Source organism: Chiloscyllium plagiosum, chromosome 34, assembly GCF_004010195.1.
Source record: "Chiloscyllium plagiosum isolate BGI_BamShark_2017 chromosome 34, ASM401019v2, whole genome shotgun sequence".
Lineage (NCBI taxonomy): Eukaryota > Metazoa > Chordata > Chondrichthyes > Orectolobiformes > Hemiscylliidae > Chiloscyllium > Chiloscyllium plagiosum.
The window spans coordinates 40805202-40826549 of NC_057743.1; the positions used below are offsets into that span (position 1 = coordinate 40805202).

Genomic DNA, 21348 nt, shown 5'->3' on the forward strand with positions numbered 1-21348 from the left:
ACGCCTTCTTCACTATCCTATCTACCTGCGACTCTACTTTCAAGGAGCTATGAACCTACACTCCAAGGTCTCTTTGTTCAGAAACACTCCCTGGGACCTTAACATTATGTGTATAGGTCCTGCTAAGATTTGATTTCCCAAAATGCAGCACCTAGCATTTATCTGAATTAAACTCCATCTGCCACTTCTGAGCCCATTGGCCTGTCTGGTCAAGATCCTGTTGTAATCTTAGGTAACCCTCTTCGCTATCCACTACACCTCCAATTTTGGTGTCATCTGCAAACTTACTAACTGTACCTTTTATGCTCGCATCCAAATCATTTATGTAAATGACAAAAAGTAGAGGGCCCAGCACCGATCCTTGTGGCACTCCACTGGTCACAGGCCTCCAGTCTGAAAAACAACCCTCCACCACCACCCTCTGTCTTCTACCTTTGAGCCAGTTCTGTATCCAAATGGCTAGTTCTCCCTGTATTCCATGAGATCTAACCTTGCGAATCAGTCTGGTTTAAAATTCATTAGCCACATCTTTTGTAATGGTGTAAAGGCGAAATCACTTGGGATCAACACCAAACATGGAGAGTCCTCTGAGCACCAAGAGCTGACTAATTCCTAAGTGAAGCAGAGTAAAGGAATATCCTCCTTCAGCTTCATTTTTGTGTCAAGATGGGTCATGATGTTGAATTGAAGTCTTGTTTCTCGACCATCACAGCAGTTCTCCAGCAAGAGTGTAAATGAACCTTTAAACATTTTTAGAACCTAAATTTTATATACTTCTAGTATCAGCTGATATTATACAATGAGCAAAGTTAAACACTTAAAATTATTTTTGGTAAGATTTTTGTAGTATGTGTTACCATTGTCCAGGATTCAACCCTGGTCTGTGTGTGCTAGTGTGCTGTGAAGATAACCAAAGAACTATTCCCTGCAGTATTGGGAAAGGACTTCCTTTCACTCAGTGCTGGAAGCCAGTCCATAAGAAAACAGGAGTATCAGAGGTTCTGTTCACAGAGCTGGCTCTGAGGGAACTGGATCAGTGTCAAGTACTCTCCACATGTAAATAAAGGGTGACCTGTTGAGGGGACACTGGTCTCTGTGGAGTTATTTCAGCGACGATGAGAGAAAAGCATGCTGCTGAAGAAATTTACTCGCAACAGTCGCCTTTGAGTTTGAGTAAGCATTTCTGGCATCATGCTGTTATTTGGGAAATTTGACTCATTTGATCCTGCCGTTGAAGTCTGGGGCCAGTATTTGGAAAGAAGGCCTTATTTTTTCCAAGTAAATGACATTCAGGCAGATGAAAAGTAGTGAGTAATTCTCCTGACAGTTTGTGGACCTGCATGCTTTTTGGTTCTTAGGAACCTACCTTTCCCTGAAGCACCAGATACTAACAGAAGATGACAGTAGAACAACTGTGCTCATCCTTTTCAATATACAATTCCCAGAAGTATGGGTGACAGATGATGGGCCATCGTTTACTGGCAGGGAATTTCAGAATTTCCTAAAGTTGAATGATATTTGTCACTTCAACACAGCTCCATACCATCCATATCCAGTGGTCTGGCAGAAAGAACAGTCCAAAGTTTGAAGGCAGGCTTAAACAAATAGTCTACAGCTTCACTAGATACCAAACTGTCCCGGTTCTTATTTTATTATAGGACCACCCCTCATGCAATGACAAGGATAGCTCCAGCAGAATTTGCTGATGGGTGTAGGCTCTGCACCAAGCTAATTCTGATCTTCCCAGACCTTGGGCGGGGTAGGGTGAAACGGCATCATGAAAGCTAATGCCAGACACAAGGCTCTACTAATCGAGAGAGACAGTTTACTTCAGGGGACAAAGTTAGTGTAGGAACCACAGGAATGGTCCCGCATGGGTAAGGGGCATGAAGTCAGGTCCAGTGATGTGTAAAGTTCAGGTCAGTGTGATGGCCCTGAACAAGTGCGGGGACCATATGAAAGCTGCAAACTCGCAAACGGGGCAGGAGCAAAACGTGCCGCCTCCTCAACAACCTTTCTGACTGTTCCAGAACCCATGGATTCTCACACTCTGTCAAGCTTTGAACATATCTCGGAATCGAAGGTGGACATGGTGCGTGTCAGTGTCTTGATACCTTTGCTGCCTGAAGAGGAGAAGGAATTTCTTCCGAGATGCTCCAGGCGCAAGAGATGAGCTAGTGTACATTAGAGGCAGAGCCCAGGCACCTGACCTGGTGTTACCGTACATTATACAATGTCCATATCAGGGGCAGAGCCCGGGCACCTGACCTGGTGTTACCGTACATTATACACTGTCCATATCAGGGGCAGAGCCTGGGTACCTGACCCGGTGTTACCGTACATTATACACTGCCCATATCAGGGGCAGAGCCGGGGAACCTGACCTGGTGTTACCGTACATTATACACTGCCCATATCAGGGGCAGAGCCGGGGAACCTGACCTGGTGTTACCGTACATTATACACTGTCCATATCAGGGGCAGAGCCGGGGAACCTGACCTGGTGTTACCGTACATTATACACTGCCCATATCAGGGGCAGAGCCGGGGAACCTGACCTGGTGTTACCGTACATTATACACTGCCCATATCAGGGGCAGAGCCGGGGAACCTGACCTGGTGTTACCGTACATTATACACTGCCCATATCAGGGGCAGAGCCGGGGAACCTGACCTGGTGTTACCGTACATTATACACTGCCCATATCAGGGGCAGAGCCGGGGAACCTGACCTGGTGTTAGGGGCAGGAGCAAAATGTGCCGCCTCCTCAACAACCTTTCTGACTGTTCCAGAACCCATGGATTCTCACTCTCTGTCAAGCTTTGAACATATCTCGGAATCTGAGATGAACATGGTGGATGTCACTGTCTTGATGCCTTTGCTGCCTGAAGAGGAGAAGGAATATCTTCTCATATGCTTCAGGTGTAAGGAGCGAGCAACTGTGTGTTACACGCCAACCATATTAGAAGCACATTCGGAGGAATGTGACCCAGTGCTAAAATGCCCCAGCAGGAGCAGCAAAAAAAAAAAGGACTGGCCTTGGTCCTTGGACTCAGAGGGAGAGGGATGATTGCAATGAGGTCAGCCAGGTGGACCTCAGAATATGAGTTCCCTGATTGGACCAGAACAATAGCCCCAATCAGGGGGCCCTGGCTGACAGATGTAAAGAGGACTGTGAGAGGTTCTGTTCACTCAGAGCTGGCTCTGAGGGAGTTGGATCAGTGTCAAGGACTCTCTACATGTAAATAGAAGGTGACTTGTTGACGGCACTCTGGCTTGGTTGAGTTATTTCACTGACCTCTGATGATTCTTTGCATATTTGGTGTAATTGTAATTTAGAATCCCTTTGTCATCCAACTTCACCTGGATGAGCACCTTCCAATAAATAAATTACCTTCCTATTCTTCCTACCTATATGCACTACCTCACATTTTTCTATGTTAAGACCATAAAACAGTCGAACTTCATTTGCCACTTATTTGCCCTTCTGCAAGTTTATGAATGTTCTCCAGTCAATTGTAGCAGTCTTCTTCAGTATCGATATCTCCAACCCCACATCTGCAATGTGATTGGGATTCGAAAGTTCAAATTGTTAATATAAATTGTGAACAACATGGCTTCCAGTGCTGACCCCACTTGAGAAGTATCAGCACAAATTCCAGGCCAACTCTACAGTCTAATATGGAGGATATGATATATTGATAGACCTGCTAAATTTCGGGTGAGACATTAATCCAAGTCTCTACCTACCCTTCTAGGTTGACACAAAAATACCCCTGTGGTACTAGTGCAAGATGAGTTCATCCTGTTGTCTTGTTCAATATATGTTTCTCCAAACAGTCGTTGTAGTACAGAACTTAAGTGTTGCTGAAAAATGTCAAATTTGGTTGATTTTTTTTTCTCTGACAGCCAACTGTCTGTCATCACTAAATTGTGCATTCTCCAAGGCAATAACTTGACCAATCATTCATTCATTCGTTCGTTCAACATCGGCGGTCCCTCTCAGATGAGGATGACTTTCTTCTATACTCAGATGAGACCATAGGTGGCTGCACAGACTGACGTGGCTTCCACAGGCTCTGTTACACTTGGGGCAGATGGTGATCATGGGAAGGGTACACTTGACAATCAATTAGCACACTTCTCTCATACAGTAAGAATGTTGGCTTAGTCCTTAAATTGGTATTCTTTGTGAATTGTTATAGTGAGTACAAGAAAAGGTTGCACTGAATTTGTCTTTTCCAGCAAATTATTTATTCCTCTGAAAGCATCTGGAAAATATAATTGATTAATATATCAGTGTAGCCTGTGGCACCTTGCTGTGTACAAATTGTTATAGCCCTGACTGCACTTCACATGTTCACATCTATTTTACTGGATGTAGAGTGCTTTGGAATGTTCAAATGTTCTTAAAATGCACTATATAAATGTGCGTCTTTCTTTCAATATATGAATATACTTAACCTGCTAATCAATAACTATTTTAGTTTCTTTTCACAGTTGCACTTTGGTAAGGAAATGAACTTTTGCACGATTTATAATATAAATAAGGTATAATCACGGGAAACATGCTCAAGGTCAGTCAATATCTGTGATGGAAGAAGTCAACATTTTCTACAGAACCTTTTCTTGGGATATTAAACACTGCCAAACATTTCTTAAAAATATCATTCCTGAACAAGAAAACTGGGACACTGAAATATAACTGTGTTATAGAAAGTAAAGGATTTTCAAAAGTGGGTTTTAAAGATGTCAGATCTCTTTAAAGTTGCTTGTCTGGTAAAATATTGATGAGTCAAATATCCCAAGACAAATAAAAGTTTATTTATCATGGATACATTCTGCAAGGGAGAATATTGTACCTTCAAAGTACAAGACAGTGCAGAATATCAAATGAACTTCATGAGAAAATATATACACGAGTTCTGATATAAATGATATTTTACCAAGAAACACATTTACATACAACAGTTAAAACTCAGAGCTCTAACTTAATCCTGGAAATAAAGACTAATTGTAGTTTTTAAATAAATGACAATAATTCCGAACTGTCTGTTTACATGACACTGAACTGGTGAAAAACTAGATCACCTGTTTTATTTCTTTGAAACAGCTTGTTTTGGTTACAAATAAATCTAGGAAATGTTAGAAACATTCAGACACCATCTAACCAGTCCTCTGGGAATGAGCTGAGTGGCAGAAGGGCTGGTAAAATGGAAATGGGAAGCATGAAAATGGGCCTGTCTTATTTGAGGAGATTACCCTAGGCACCAAGTTAGTATACCCAGCAGCCTCCTTCCTAGCAGTTCCATCTCACATTGAAAATAGCCACCCAATAGATTTGCCTTCCTGACCTGAGCACACATTTTTAAAATAATGTTGAGCTGCTCTTTAAGGGGTAACATGTCATAGGGAAGCTCCCTCACCCCTCTCCCAGAAACCTCAACAGCATCCACCTCTACTGGTGTTCACTGCCTGGCCTGCAAAGATGTGATTGAACCAGCAGCTCAGAGAGGCTGGCCTCTGTTCATTAATGGTACATAGTGCCAGCTGTTACTTCATCGTTGAGTGCCATGGATAAATTCCATTCTGTTCTCCCTCTGTTTTCCCATGGAGTTTCAGAATCCTCATTTGGTTCCAGTAGCAGGATACATGACAGACCAGTAAAATTGCCATTGGAGTTAACAAGAGTTTCAGGTCTGTCACCTTTCATCAGAACTGCAAAAAGGTCCAAGTTTTAAAACATTCTGTCAGGGGGTGTGTGTGTCATTGTCTGGGCAGCATTGACCATCCCTAGTTTCCCGTTGAGAAAATGGTAGTGTTATGGATCAGACCAAACCCCCAAAATATGTTAGGCAGATTGCCTAGACCCAAACCTTTTCTTATTTTAAAGGCAAGTGTGTTCTGGCTGCAATTTGATTTACTTTCAGATTTAAAGTAAAATACACTTTATGCATAAACTATAGTTAAAATACAACAAAAAGAAGACATTCGAATAATTAACTCTATTGGAAAACTTAACAGAATAATAGATTATTTAACTACTAAACAGTAACTGTTCCAATACAGTAACATTAAATAAACATATCCTTGGCAAAGGAGAAAGTGAGGACTGCAGATGCTGGAGATCAGAGCTGAAAAAGATTAAGAAGGTTAAGAAGGCGGTGCTGAGTCCGAGGGTTGGGACTGAGATAAGGCGGGGGGAGGGGAAATGAGGAAGCTGGAGAAATCTGAGTTCATCCCTTGTGGTTGGAGGGTTCCTAGGCGGAAGATGAGGCGCTCTTCCTCCAGGTATCGTGTTGCCATGGTTTGGCAATTGAGGAGGCCAAGGACCTGCATGTCCTTGGCGGAGTGGGAGGTGGAGTTAAAGTGTTCAGCCACAGGGCAGTTGGGTTGGTTGGTGCGGGTGTCCTAGAGGTGTTCTCGGAAACGTTCCGCAAGTAGGCAGCATGTCTCCCCAATGTAGAGGAGGCCACATCGGGTGCAGCAGATGCAGTAAATGATGTGTGTGGAGGTCCAGGTGAGATATATTTCCCTCCCTGCCCCTATCAGCGTTCCAGAAAGACCACTCCCTCCACGACTCCCTCGTCAGGTCCACACCCCCCACCAACCCAACCTCCACTCCCGGCACCTTCCCCTGCAACCGCAAGAAATGCAAAACTTGCGCCCATACCTCCCCCCTCACTTCCTTCCAAGGCCCCAAGGGATCCATCCGTATCCGTCACAAATTCACCTGCACCTGGTGATACCATCAATAACAAATTTCAAGAAAGTTGGAGAGGGAGAAAAGAATGAAAGGGAAGGTGTGAGAGGAAGCAGGAGAGATGAACTGACAAGTGGGATGTCAGTGAAAGGCCTGAGGAGGTGGTGATGTGCCAAGCAAAAGAACAAAGAATGAAGCAGAGAAGGTGGAAATTGGAAAAGCACAATCATTAGCAGCAGCTGCTGTCTGAAGAAATGGGAGCAGTGCTCATGATCAGGAATCGTTGAACTCGGTGTTGAATGCAGAAGCCTGTAAAATGTCAAATCAGCAGATGAGGTACTGTCCCTAAAGCTTACACAGTGCCATGTTGGCTTCATTGGAACAATCCAGGAAGCTGATGACAGGGAGAGGAAAGAGAATTAAAATGACAGACATCCAGAAACTTTCAAATAGACTTAATGCAGACCCTTAGCCTCATCTATGTTGCTCATGCAGTGCTTAATTGATGTACATAATGGATGGACTTCCTAGCATCGACCTAGGTACTGGAAACACCAATGACAAACACAGCCCTGCCAACCCTCAAAATCCTCCTTGCCAGCATCTGGAGTGTGTACCAAAATTGGAAGAGCTGCCTTACAAACTAGTCAAGCAACAGCTTGATGTAGTCATACTCTTGGAATCATACCTTAAATACAATGTCCCAGACAACACCATCACTCTTCTTGGGTAATGTCCAGCCCTAGTTGTACTTGAAAAATTGGTGGTGAACTTCCTTCTTGAACTGCTGCATTCTATTTGGTTCAGATAGACACACAATGCCCTGAGGGAGGAAGTTCCAGGGTTTTGACCCAATTACACTGAAGGAATGGTGATATATTTCCAAGTCAGGATGGTGAGCGGCTTGGAGGGGAACTTGCAGGTAATAGTGTTCCCATGTAGCTGCTGCCTTTGTCCTTCTTGATGGTAGAGGTTGTGGGTTTAGAAGGTATAGTCGAAGGAGTTTTAGTTAAATTTATGCAGCACATCTTGTACCTCTGCTGTTGAATGTTGGTGACGGGAGAATGAATATTTATGGAGTTGATATAATTGTTATTAAGAGTTGATATTAGAAACACTCAATTAAAGCCCTCAGCTTTCATTTCATGCTTCCTTTGATTACCATGAGACAGAGCCCAGACCAAGCTCTCCATTGAAGATTCACTTTGATGAGTCAGTGTCAGACAGTCTGCCTATAGGACCATCCTAACCTAGTTTGACTACCTCAATTTGGTATAGGCTCTTGGTGAAATGGCTTGGTAAGTGCCTCAGTGTCTGGAATTTTGGCCTTTCATCTGATCTTCAGAAGCCTCTGCAGGTAACTGCAGTGAAATGCTTAAAGTAATACTGATTCCTGCCCTAACCACACATGGGAAGAGCAGAGTGGGCAGGACTTTTGCTGTATCAACCCTTGGTTTTGTAGGTAGGCTTACTCCTTTTCAGTCCCAGAGTTATTTACAAAGTCTTCCAAAAGCTACATACACTACCTCAGACTGTGTTGGAGGCAGATTCAATTCTGCTTTCAAAGAGAAATTGATAATTGGGTATGCACATGAAAGTGGAGAAAGTGAGGACTGCAGATGCTGGAGATCAGAGTCGAGAGCTTGGTGCTGGAAAAGCACAGCCGGTCGGGCAGCAGCCGAGGAGCAGGAGAATCAACTTTTTGGGCAAAAGCCCTTCATCAGGAATGGGCTTATGCCCGAAACACTGATTCTCCTGCTCCTCTAATGCTGCCTGACCGGCTGTGTTTTTCCAGCACCAAGCTCTCGACTCTGATCTCCAGCATCTGAGGCACTTACCAAGCCAGTTCACCAAGAGTCTATACCAAATTGAGGTAGTCAAACTGGGTTAGGATGGTCCTATAGGCAGACTGTCTGACACTGACTCATCAAAGTGAATCTTCAATGGAGAGCTTGGTCTGGGGTCTGTCTCATGGTAATCAAAGGAAGCATGAAATGAAAGCTGAGGGCTTTAATTGAGTGTTTCTAATATCAACTCTTAATAACAATTATATCAACTCCATAAATATTCATTCTCCCGTCACCAACATTCAACAGCAGAGGTACAAGATGTGCTGCAGAAATTTAACTAAAACTCCTTCGACTATACCTTCTAAATGTGTTTTTCCACCACCACTCTCACAACTATGCACATATAGGGAAAACTTGGAAGGACATGGGGAAAGGGGGAGGGGAAATGATACTGGCTGCTCTTTAGCAGGGCCAACATGAACCCAACAGGCTGAATTGCCTCCTTTTATGCTGTAATCATTCTGTGATTCTACATTTCATCTCAACAGTAACATTTTCAAAGTATATGGCATGGTAGCAGCTGGGTTCTCACTTTGGCCTGCTTATGCACTAACAGTGAAGTTGAAAACTGGAATGGGGAATCTGACAAAATTCACTTTCTGTATCTCAGACGCACAGAAACTGACAATCGCACCTCTATCTTGCCAAAAATAGGTAACTCGGTAGACTTCAGAGTTTAAGACTTTACTGGCCTGTATGACTTAGCTACATGCTGTCTTATCAGATCAGTGGTATGTTGTTACATTTTAGTATGTCTTTGCTTTAAAGTTGAACTTACTTTGTTACATTAAATAAATCTTTTTTTTAAAACAGGGCAATTACTGACCTTGGGGATTATATAACCACTGATATAGAAATTTCCTGGTTACCTAACCTGGATGACTTAATGAAAGGATATGCTCGGAACTTTCGACCAGGAATAGGAGGTAAGCCCAACAAGACTAAGACAAACAAATTAATAGTACCTGTTTGCTCATGAAGACCAAAATACTGAAAATTTATATTCAGACACTCAAAATATGGTATTTAGTGAGCTCTGTGCTGACAGAAACATTCCATGTTTTGTAAGTTTGACCTTACATGGATGATAGTTTCCTGACTGATAATAATCAGAAAATCATGGGCAAAGTGCAGAGATTGATAAATTCTTGATCTCACAAGGAATTAAGGGCTATGGGGAGAATGCGGGTAAGTGGCGTTGAAATGCCCATCAAACATAATTAAATGGCGGAGTGGACTCGATGGACCGAATGGCCTTGCTTCCACTCCTATATCTTATGGTCTTATGGATTTCTGATATGCTGCCCATGGAGAAGTGTTCTACTAGTTGTACTCATTAATAGAGTTACCCCACACAGTGTAGTTCTCAGATTTGACTCTTCAGAGACAATTTAATAAAATAAACAAGGAAATAAATCCAAAACATTTGAGAACATTACAAGTCACTTAGACTATTTCACCAATAATTATACACAATTGCATCATTTTAACACATTTGAACTGGGAGCCTTAAAATCTACAATGAATCCAGCTGCTCATTTATTTTCTCTCCTCTCCGCCTGAAGTTGCTAACGTGACAGCACATCACAGCATCTCCAACTATTTCCTCATCCATCAGGAAGGCATTCACAATTGCATTAGAAGTCACTGGATAGCATTCAGGAATAGCAACTGAGGAGTGGCAGATGGAGTTCAATTTGGATAAATGCGGGATATTGTATTTTGGTAAAATAAACAAGGGCAGGAGAGGTTTGGAGGGATATGGGTCAGGCCGCAGGTAGATAGGGCTAGTTTAGTTTGGAAACATGATTGGCATGGACTGGTTGGACTGAAAGGTCATTTTCCACGCTGTATGACTCTATGACTCTATGAATTCATAACTCTGGTTGGATTGTGCCCTTCTTTGACCAATTATAATACCGCCAAATATGTTTAAACAACTCAACACTGATGAAAGATTAAATCTAGAGCCTCTTGGCCAGGTAAAGCACAATGGTGTACTGGCTAGCATATTTATTAATTCAGTTATTTGGAAAGTTATATTGGTTCATTTATAACAGATGATAGGAAATGATTATGGTCTTGTAAAAAAATCTTGAACTGTACCAATGAAAAGATATTGAAAGCCACCTGTTAAATACTCACTTGATTTTCTGACAGGTATAAATGATCTGTTGCTGTTTTGTGTTTGCTCCTGCCAATACTGGATTTTTACTCTTGGAGAATTAGAAAGTTCTCTGAAAAGATGATACAGCAGATTAGCACAATCTTACCAAAGAGATGTGGGAATAGACAGCAGGAAAACAGAGCGAAAATTAGGACTGCAGATGCTGGAGATCAGAGTCAAGATTAGAGTGGTGCTGGAAAAGCACAGGAGGTCAGGCAGCATCCGAGGAGCAGGAAAATTGACGTTTCGGGCATGCTGCTGGTTTTAGGTTTACAATACACCCAGTCAATACTTCAATTTTCCACCTCTGATGAAATGAGAAATTATTCACTTGCTTTTGATGAAGCTTTTCAATCATCTTTCATGTACTGTAATATTATTTAGCAGGTGTTTAGTTTCAGACAGAGTAATATAGACCACTTGTTATAAAACGATTGACTGAGTTGACTTAAGTTACAGGGTGGCTATGCATGTATCCTCTCCTCTGAAGCGGAGACTGAAATTAAAGAAAGGACTTTTCCTGTTAATTTAAGACAACATATAGGACTAACACTCAAATCAATAACTCAACTCTGCAACATGCATAACAGTGAACCCTGATTATGACTTGTAACTTAGACCTCAATAAATCATGTGTTAATGTGAGATAAGTATGAGATTGGAGTTCCAACCTGTGAGGAGAGCCAGAGCCCTGTCGCTACCCTGACATTCATTCTTTACTATGCTCTGGACTATCACGACCCACTTGGGACAATGCATCGCTATGGAGCCCCACTTATACTGGGGCCATCGCAGATGAAGTGCAATGAGAAAATGAAATGCAATAAAATAAACAGAAAGGGAACGTAAGATTATTAACAACCTGTGAAAGAAACTGGAAAGCAATTGTGAGCTAGCAGCATATTAACTTGGAATTCATTCAGATAAGGACATTGTGATAGTGTCAAATCATAACTGTTAATGAACAAACCAATCTAATTGCTGAAGTTCAACTAGAAATTTTTCTTGTCCATATTCTTTTATTCTTTGCTCAATTTAGTTATGCAGAATATTCACCTGCCTCCAAGTGACCACAGTATGGCTAAATGATGACAACAGACAAATAATATTTTATGCAGTTTAATATCAATTTAAGTCAAATCTCATAACTCATGAATATTTTTCGTACAAGCCCCTTGTTTACTGATTTTCATTTTTAATTATCCAGGTCCTCCTTTGAACGTAGCTTTGGCTATAGAAGTTGCCAGCATTGACCATATATCAGAAGCTAATATGGTAACGTTTGCTCTTTCCTTGTTTAAAAAGGTGTATGTGACACTGTGTTATTCACAACATAACAAAATAAACTAGAGTCTACAGTAAAATAGTGCTCTGAATAAGTACAAGTCCCCATGAGATTGAAACAAAACCTTTGTTGGCAAAGTGGCAATCCTGTGTGAGAAACAAAAGTTTCCCAAATGATGCAGTAATATTATGGCTGTGCCTGGTGGGCAGATTGATGTTTTATACCTAAGCTGCATCTGAATCAAGTGAATGTACGCTAATAACTGCACTCACACAAAATTGGAAAAGATAATGGAACGACTAAGGGAGCCATTAGTATTTTCTAACAGGAGTGCTAGGTAATGAAAGTAAATAGTCTCGAATTTTCTCTACTCTGCCCCAACCTTTGACATGGTGTGTTGTTAAAGGCCTCATTATGAATGAGGAAGCCATATAAATGTAACAAGTCTGTCACCATAATGTGCTTCCCTATGAAGCTTCTAAATTAAGCTATGCACAGTCTCATGTATTTCTGTTGGATTTGACTTATGAATACATATGACAAAATGTATTCAGTTCTTTAAGACAATGAGTGGCAGAGAATTCTTTACCCTCCTGAGACAGGACTGGGAACCCATTGAGCTCCATTTAAATTCTCAGCTTTTAATGAATAATTGATAGAACTTGGCCTACCCCATCTGGGGTAACGTTTTTCACCATAAATTATCCAGTGTGGAATGATGATATAATAAGGCAGTCTGGTGAAACAGCTGCGTCCTGGTAAATGATGAGGGCATTACTCAGAATGAGGTACCATGGCACCTCTGAATGTACAGCAAAGAAACTTCATTGTATCTTTTCCATTGAGAAGTGGATGACGGTGTATGTGGTGTTCTGGCCAATACTTTATCCATCAAAGCACCAGAGCAAATTATCAGGCCATTTATCTCATCTGTTTTGTGTGATATTGTTTTGTATATATTGGCAATCTGATGCAGCTTTGAGTCGACTGGATTCTCCTTGTTTATTGTGTTTATTGTGTGGTGCATGAGGCCATTGGCCTGTTTGGGTACTGTACTTACATGAACCATGAGTGCTCAAAGACCATGAGTGCTCAGAGACCATGTCCTTGGACTCCTTCATCGCTAGACCATAGCAACATGACGGTTGGAGTAAGAGCACCTCATCTTCCGCCTAGGAACCCTCCAACCTCAAGGGATGAACTCAGATTTCTCCAGTTTCCTCATTTCCCCTCCCCCCACCTTGTCTCAGTCAAATCCCTCGAACTCAGCATCACCTTCCTAACCTGCAATCTTCTTCCTGACCTCTCCGCCCCCACCCCACTCCAGCCTATCACCCTCACCTTGACCTCCTTCCACTTATCGCATTTCCAACGCCCCTCCCCCAAGGCCCTCCTCCCTACCTTTTATCTTAGCCTGCTGGACACACTTTCCACATTCCTGAAGAAGGGCTTATGCCCGAAACGTCGATTCTCCTGTTCCTTGGATGCTGCCTGACCTGCTGCGCTTTTCCAGCAACACATAATGCAACATCCCAAGGCACTTCATAGGAACATTGCAGAACAATCTTCAACATTAACCACATAAGGAAATGTTTGGATGATCAAAGGATTGGTCATGGAGTTGGGTTTTAAGAAGTTGCTTGGTCATAAATGCAAGATTGAGTGGCAGAATGTTCATATTCTGATGTAGGACTTGACCCCAGAACCCAACGCCATTCACTGATCCATGGCTGATATACAAGCAACACTTTGGACCAGGCACTCCGAGCACTGTCAAGAAATTTCTGAACTCTAAACTAATCTAAACATTGAAAGCTTTTTACCTCACACACTAGTTAACTTGTTTGAGTTGCTTCTGGATATGGTGTGGGGACATTGATTAAGAAGGTTTTCAATTTAGATTTATCAATAAAAAGTAAACTTTAAAACACAAGCCACAGTCTCTTCTCTACCCACAACCCCAACTCTGAACTTTGCTGTTAAGCATATGGCACCCCTAATGCTGTGAGATTTTCAGTTTGATGAGTCATCTGCGCCACCTTTCAGCGAGGGTTCCAGCTGGGGCACTGGTTGACTTCAGGCAGAACCTAATGCCAATGCTGACCATTTTAATATGTAGGGGCAATACTGTGTAAATAATTCAAGATAATAATTGGAAAATACATATTTCTTCACATCAGTTTGCTATTGTGCTAGGTGTTTGCCAATACCTGTCACTAGATTAAGTAATCCTTCAGATTTTCATGATATGGCAATGCATATCAAATCTAAGAAAATGAATTATGACATTGGTTTTAATGCTGAACAGAGAACTAAACACTAAATCAAACTGGTCTGACTCTTCCACCTTCTAAGCATTGTGGAAAAATCTGGGTTTGTCCCTCCTCATAGCAGCTATATGCAAAGTGATCAAACTCTCATCAGAAAACACTGTGATCCTGTGATTATTCAGTAAGCAACAAAATGTTGCTGAGAACTGATTGAAACACTGTTTATAAAATTCTCCATGGTGAATGGGGACAGGTATGAAAGTAAAATACAGACATTGTCAATCTAAGAACAAATTCATGTGTCCACAGGCATTGCCTGACCTGCTGTGTGTTTACCGCATTTTCTGAAATCAGGGCAGTAAGTTAGCTGGCATCGTGGCATTGTTGGAAGCTTCCACTCAAAGCAAGTTTGACTGAGTAAACAATACCAACAGTTTCCCATGGATTCAGAGATGTTTCAAAAACCCTTTGAGACAGGGACAGTCATTATATTGCACAGGGAGAACATTTCTCAAATTGCATCAGTTTTTTTGCCACAACTCAAGTTAGGCTCAGGTAGAAAATGTGGTGGAAACCTGTCCCATTGAGTCTTTATTCTTGGAAAATTAATAATCTTATGGTGTCCATTCAACTGGGCTTTGGAGGTACCCACCCAAAAGAAGAAGACAGAAACAAGTAAGCGGTCTAATAATGAAGTGATAATCATATAAAAGGGAAAGAATTTACATTTATATGTTGCTTGTCACAGCCATGAGGCATCACAAAGCATTTTACAGCCAATTAAATGCCTATGCATACAGTCACTGTGGCAGTATAGGAAATGCAGCAGTTAATTTGCACACAGCAAGCTTCTACGGATAATAATGTGATTGGCTCATCTGTGTTTGTGACGTGGCTTCACAGATAAATATGGCCCAGGACGTAGGGATAACTCCCCCTGCTCTTCTTAAAAATAGGGCCATGGGATCAAAGTCCACCTAAATAGGCAGATGGGGCCTTGACTTAATGTCTCCTCGAAAAGACAATACTTCAAACTGTGCAGCACTCTGTCACTGTTGCTGTGGAGTGCCAGCTTGGATTTTTCTGCACACACCCTGGCGTGAAACTTGAACCCAAACCTTCTGACTCAAAAATGAGAATGCAACCCACTGAGCCACTGCTGTTACCTCATATGTTGCATTTTACTGGCAATACTTCCACTTTACCATTGGAGTTGAAGTAATGTTTGTGTTACCAGCATTCATCATAACTAAGGTCAGCATCGGCCTTCCAAAAATTCAACAACTCACACCACAGAATAGTTACTCCTCACTACTGCACTCCTTGGATAGTTTTGGAAAATGCAGATTCTTTACCCAGCCTGGATAAAATGACTCCTCTACGGATCAGACAAAATCAGACACATATTGAAGAGTGATCATCTTATTTTCAAGTTTCTGAAATCATTTGTGGTTGAAAAGGAGAGTCTCAGTGAAACAGTAGAAAGTATAAAATGTTTATATTTATGTCATATAGTGAGTGAGGTTAGCTACTATTTAATTTGTTTAACATTTTTGTCTTTTGCGAACATATTTTCTCAATAAAGAATTTGTAAAAAAATGAGATGAAATTAATATCTCACACTAAGAAAAAGGAGAATTTGTTGATGTGAATGTTAATTATTTAATCCCTATAGACCTCAAACCTCTATAAAATTTTAAGTGCACATATTGCTGGTAAATCTGGTATCATACTCTTATTTGAGCTATTTCCTGTGTTCCTTTTGTCAGGAGTACACAATGACAGTTTTCCTTCGTCAGATCTGGAAAGACGAGCGGCTGTCATATAACCACACCAACAAGACCCTGGGCTTGGACAGCCGCTTTGTGGATAAACTGTGGTTACCAGATACATACATCGTGAATGCAAAGTCAGCCTGGTTTCATGATGTTACAGTAGAAAACAAACTCATCAGGCTTCAACCAAATGGAGTCATATTATACAGCATCAGGTTTGATTCAGTTTATCTTTCAGAAGTTAGGACTACCAAATCGAGATGAGTAAACCTTTAGAAACCTGTTTCAATAATCTGATCATTACATTGATAACTTCTGGATCTCTGCTGCTAGTAGTTTGTGTCCAGTTCCCTGATTATTAATGTGTCTTGCCTATGCCTGAACTTTGGATATGAGTTGCTATTAGACAGGATCCCAACTGGCAGTCCTGACCATTTCATTGTATGGAACTTATAGCCAGTGTTCTGTTTGTGGAACAAAGAAGAAAAAAAATTACAGCACAAGAACAGGCCCTTTGACCTTCCAAGCCTGCGCCAATCCAGATCCTCTATCTAACCCTGCTGTCCATTTTCCAAGGATCTGTTTCCCTTTTCTGCCCGCCCATTCATGTAGATACATGACTGCAACCTACAGAAATTTATAAACAATTCAGACATCTCCTTTGGTATTGTCAGGGCAAGTTGGATAAGTTAGCATTTTATAAAACACAGGAACCTTTTGCAGTGTTATGCATAAAGTGTTATTCTGCTGTTAAGGGGCAGTTGTATTTGAGATGTCCTGTCCATCTCATCTAACTATTACTGAGACAAAGCATTTCCAGTACAATTGTGAATTAATTATCACTGGTGTGGGAAGGGAGTAAATTTACAATTGCTTGCAGATTTTCAGTTTTGGGTCAGAAAAAAGCAGCATGACTTGACCTTCTGTTTTGACACTTTGCAATATAACAGTTGAAGCGAGAATTCTAAAGTGTGGTGGACTCACATTTTATAAACAGATGTCTCACGGAAATATTCATGATGAATCATGGATTAGAATCAACAGCATCTTCCTTAACTGTTTTGCTTTTGCCAGAATTACTTCCACAATTTCTTGTGATATGGATCTCACCAAGTACCCAATGGATGAGCAGGAATGCATGCTGGATCTGGAAAGTTGTGAGTTTATTTTATTCCCCGCTTCTTAGTTAATCTCAGGCACTGTGCGGTATTGAGGGACTGTGCGAGGGTTAGTGAGAGGTGCACTGAAAAGTGTTCCAGAGGATTAATAAGGAATATGTTGGAACATTTACGTTGAGTGGATTTGGAAGTAATGAATAGATTTAGGCTACAGTTGGGCCCACTAATTCTGGAAGGAGAACATAGGGGACCATGGGGCGGTACGATTCTAAGGTGGGACAGTTAGAAGGCTCACCTCAGTTCTCTGGAACTTTGTTTTAGTAACTATAAAAGATGTTAACCCTTTGTGTCCTCCACCCTCATGTCTCTGTGCACCAACCCATTCCATGGTTCCTCGTAACTTGTATGCCAACTCTTGCCCCACTCCCTCCAAGGCCTCTTATATGTGCCATGCCAACACTGTAGCTACTCACCCAGTATCCACCATGGGCAGACCTCAGGAACCATGGGGAGATGGATGAAATAGAATAAACTTTTAAAAATCTAACACATCTCTCAAAGTACAGATTTAATGTGAAAAACCCCAGTTCATGTAAGTTAGAATTAGAATTAGGTTTATTGTTACATGTGCTCACATGAGTACAGTGAACAGTTTACAAGTCACCAATTACAGTTACACCAATTACTCCTCAGGTGCAAAGGTACCTAGGTACAGATTCTTAGCTACAAAGTGGAAAAATAAAAGAACAAGTTAATCATCACAGTCCTTCTTACTAAAAAGTAGAAAAATAAAGAAACACTGTTAACAGTCAATCCCACAACCCAGAAGTGCCTGGCTATCCTGGGCTCACACTCCTCAAGGCTCAATCACCAACCACCCTTCCTTTAACACCACCATCCTCTTCCCCAACACCATCACACCACACCCCTCCCCCACCACCGCCAGTACCACCACCACTGCCTTAGGTTTTCAAAACTGTTCAAGTGGTTATTTTCTTATAAAAACAAGCTTCTGTTCCTACCCCTAACCCTTCAATAATTTCTTAAATTGTTAACAGTGATTCTAGATCACCTGCAGAGACCACCTTAGGTTTTGAAATTCATTCACAATGAGCAGCTCCTAGGGAAGAGTTAACAAATAAATCTATTGATAATGTTTTTAACCAACGTGTTCAGAGACATTATGACACATCTCTGGAGCAGAATGGGGCTTGAACTCAGGCCTCTTGGCTCAAAACTGGATACTACCACTGCAACACAAGAACATTATATAATAACACTATTGAAAATCTTTTTTATTAACCTATGTTTTCTAATCAGCCTGTTCAGAGATGTTATTACACTCCTCTGGAGCAGATGGGACTTGAGCATGAGCCTCCTGGCTCAGAGAGAAGAGCACTACCACTGCGCCACCAGAGCCTTGTGTGATGTATCTATTGAGACTGTGCGAACAGATTTCTATGAGCAGCCCTGTCAGTCAAAGTAGCCCAGCAATGATCCATCTTCTTTTCCACAATCACTGATCACTGTAATCCAACTGCATTTTGTAACAGTTTTACAAACTTTAATTATGAAAGTTAAGCAGACCTTATCTGCCCTTCAAAAGGTATTAACTATATTATACAATTACTGAATAAATTTATAGTTCAGATCCTTGCAACAGCCAAACTGAGATCTGTTTGAACTCAGCACCAAGTTCGAAAGGCCCTGCAGACTTCAGGTTTCCCTTCTGCCCCTGCCCTCTTCTCCCTACTGGCAAAAGTTGGCTGTGTCAAAGGTTAGAACCTCCACATCCAGGAAGTCATCTGCCATTTTTAAAGGTCCAATTCCACAAAAATCAAGCCCTTAATGTGTGGCAGTCAAAGGGTCAAATGAAGGCTGTCCTTATGTGTGTGGGGGTGGGGAGTGTGGGGAAGCTGAATGTAACTAAGAGGTTGATGACGGCATTGGTGCTAAGTTTGCAGATGAAATAAAGATAGGTGGAGGGACAGGTACTGAGGGGGGAGTGGGGAGCTGCAGAAGGACTTAGACAGACTAGGAGAGTGAGCAAAGAAGTGGCAGATGGAATACAATGTGAGGAAGTGTGAGGTTATATATTTTGCTCAGAAGAACAGAGGCGTGGACTATTTTCTAAATGGAAAAAGGCTTCAGAAATCTGAAACACAAAGTTTGGACCTCATGTTGCTGCTGTACAGGACATTGGTGAGGCCAATCTTTGTAATACTGCATTCATTTCTGATCTTCGTTCTATAGGAAAGATGTTGTTAATCTTGAAACAGTTCTTGTGGTTCTGTTCACCGAGCTGGGAATTTGTGTTGCAGATGTTTCGTCCCCTGTCAAGGTGACATCCTTAGTGCTTGGGAGCCTCCTGTGAAGCGCTTCTGTGATCTTTCCTCCGGCATTTGTAGTGGTGGAGGAAATGCCGGAGGAAAGATCACAGAAGCGCTTCACAGGAGGCTCCCAAGCACTGAGGATGTCACCTTGACAGGGGACGAAACATCTGCAACACAAATTCCCAGCTCGGCGAACAGAACCATAACAACGAGCACCCGAGCTACAAATCTTCTCACAGACTTTGAAACAGTTCAGAAAAGATTTACAAGATGTTGCTGGGGTTGGAGGGTTTGAGCTGTAGGGAAAGGCTGAATAGGCTGGGGCTGTTTTCTCTGGAGCATTGGAGGCATAAGGGTGACCTTATACAGTCGGTACTAATATAACACAACAGCTCAATTCTCATGCAATCTCACTTTATAGGAAAATCGTGCTATAGCCACACCATTTAAACTAATAGATGGAACCAGAATTGCATTATAACCAATACAGGCAAGGAAAGCTAATATTCTGCAAATAACGGTCTAAATTCTTCAATCACATTAAAGCCAATTTGTGTTGAAGGAACACATGTTATAGCAGAATCATCTGTAGAGGTTTATAAAATCATGAGGGGCAAGGATAGGATAAATAGCTAAGAGTAAGGGAGTCCAAAGCCAAAAGGTATAGGTTTAAAGTGAGAGGGGAAAGATTTAAAAGGAACCTGAGGGGCAACTTTTTCACACAGAGGTGGTGCATATATGGAACAAGCTGCCAGAGGAAGTGGTGGAGGCTGGTACAATAACAACACTTAAAAGGCATTTGGATGGGTACATGAATAGGAAGGGTTTAGAAGGATATGGGCCAAATGCTGGCAAATGCGACTAGATCAGTTTAGGATATCTGATTGGCATGGACAAGTTGGACAAAGGGTCTGTTCCCATGCTGTATAACTCGATGACTCAATGAATGTTGTCCTGGTGTTTGAGAGGTCCAGATCCTGGGGATGAAGAGCTTGTCATATGAGGAGCAGTTGAGGACTTGGGGTCTGAACTCAATCGAGTTTGGAAGGATGATGGGGGATTTCATTGAAACTTACAGAATACTGAGAACCCTGGCTTGAGTGGACGTGGAGAAGATGTTTCCACTAGTAAGAGAGGCTAGGACCTGAGGGCATGCCTCAGAGTAAAGGCTAGGGCTATTTTCCCTGGAGCATTGGAGGCTGAAGAGTGACCTTATACAGTTGGTTCTGATATAGCCCTTTATAACTGAGATAAGGAGGAATTTCTTCAGCCAGAGGGTGGTGAATCTGTGGAACTCATTGCCACAGAGAGCCATAGAGGCCAAATCATTGATTATAATTAAGACAGTGATGGATAGGTTCTTGATTATTAAGGGGATCAATGGTTATTAGGTGAAGGCAGAAGAACGGAGTTGAGAAACATATCAGCTATGATCAAATGGTGGACCAGACTTGATGGGCCGAATGTCCTAATTCTGCTCCCGTATCTTATGTGCTTACCTTATTAAGGGGTGCACTAGAAGTTATGAATGCAGGAGAAGCTACCTGGTTGCGTTATCATGCTTCTGATTAGTACACAGAGGAATTATAAACAAGGCCCCAAGAGTTTATAGGGGAAAGTGAGGACTGCAGATGCTGGAGATCAGAGCTGAAAATGTGTTGCTGGAAAAGTGCAGCAGGTCAGGCAGCATCCAAGGAGCAGGAGAATCAACGTTTCGGGCATGAGCCCTTCTTCAGGAATGCGGAAAGTGTGTCCAGCAGGCTAAGATAAAAGGTAGGGAGGAGGGACTTGGGGGAGGGGCATTGGAAATGCGATAGGTGGAAGGAGGTCAAGGTGAGGGTGATAG

General features: G+C 41.9%; 1 protein-coding gene across 3 annotated transcripts in view; it reads left to right on the forward strand.

The window, feature by feature from the left end:
• Window positions 1–21348, forward strand: part of gabrd (gamma-aminobutyric acid type A receptor subunit delta) — a 51855-nt gene that overhangs the window by 18378 nt on the left and 12129 nt on the right. For all 3 annotated transcript variants that reach the window (XM_043676314.1, XM_043676313.1, XM_043676315.1), the window contains exons 2-5: window positions 9368–9480; window positions 11929–11996; window positions 16046–16266; window positions 17126–17208. In XM_043676314.1, the coding sequence (XP_043532249.1) occupies window positions 9368–9480; window positions 11929–11996; window positions 16046–16266; window positions 17126–17208 (485 nt within the window). The remainder of the gene's footprint in view (window positions 1–9367; window positions 9481–11928; window positions 11997–16045; window positions 16267–17125; window positions 17209–21348) is intronic.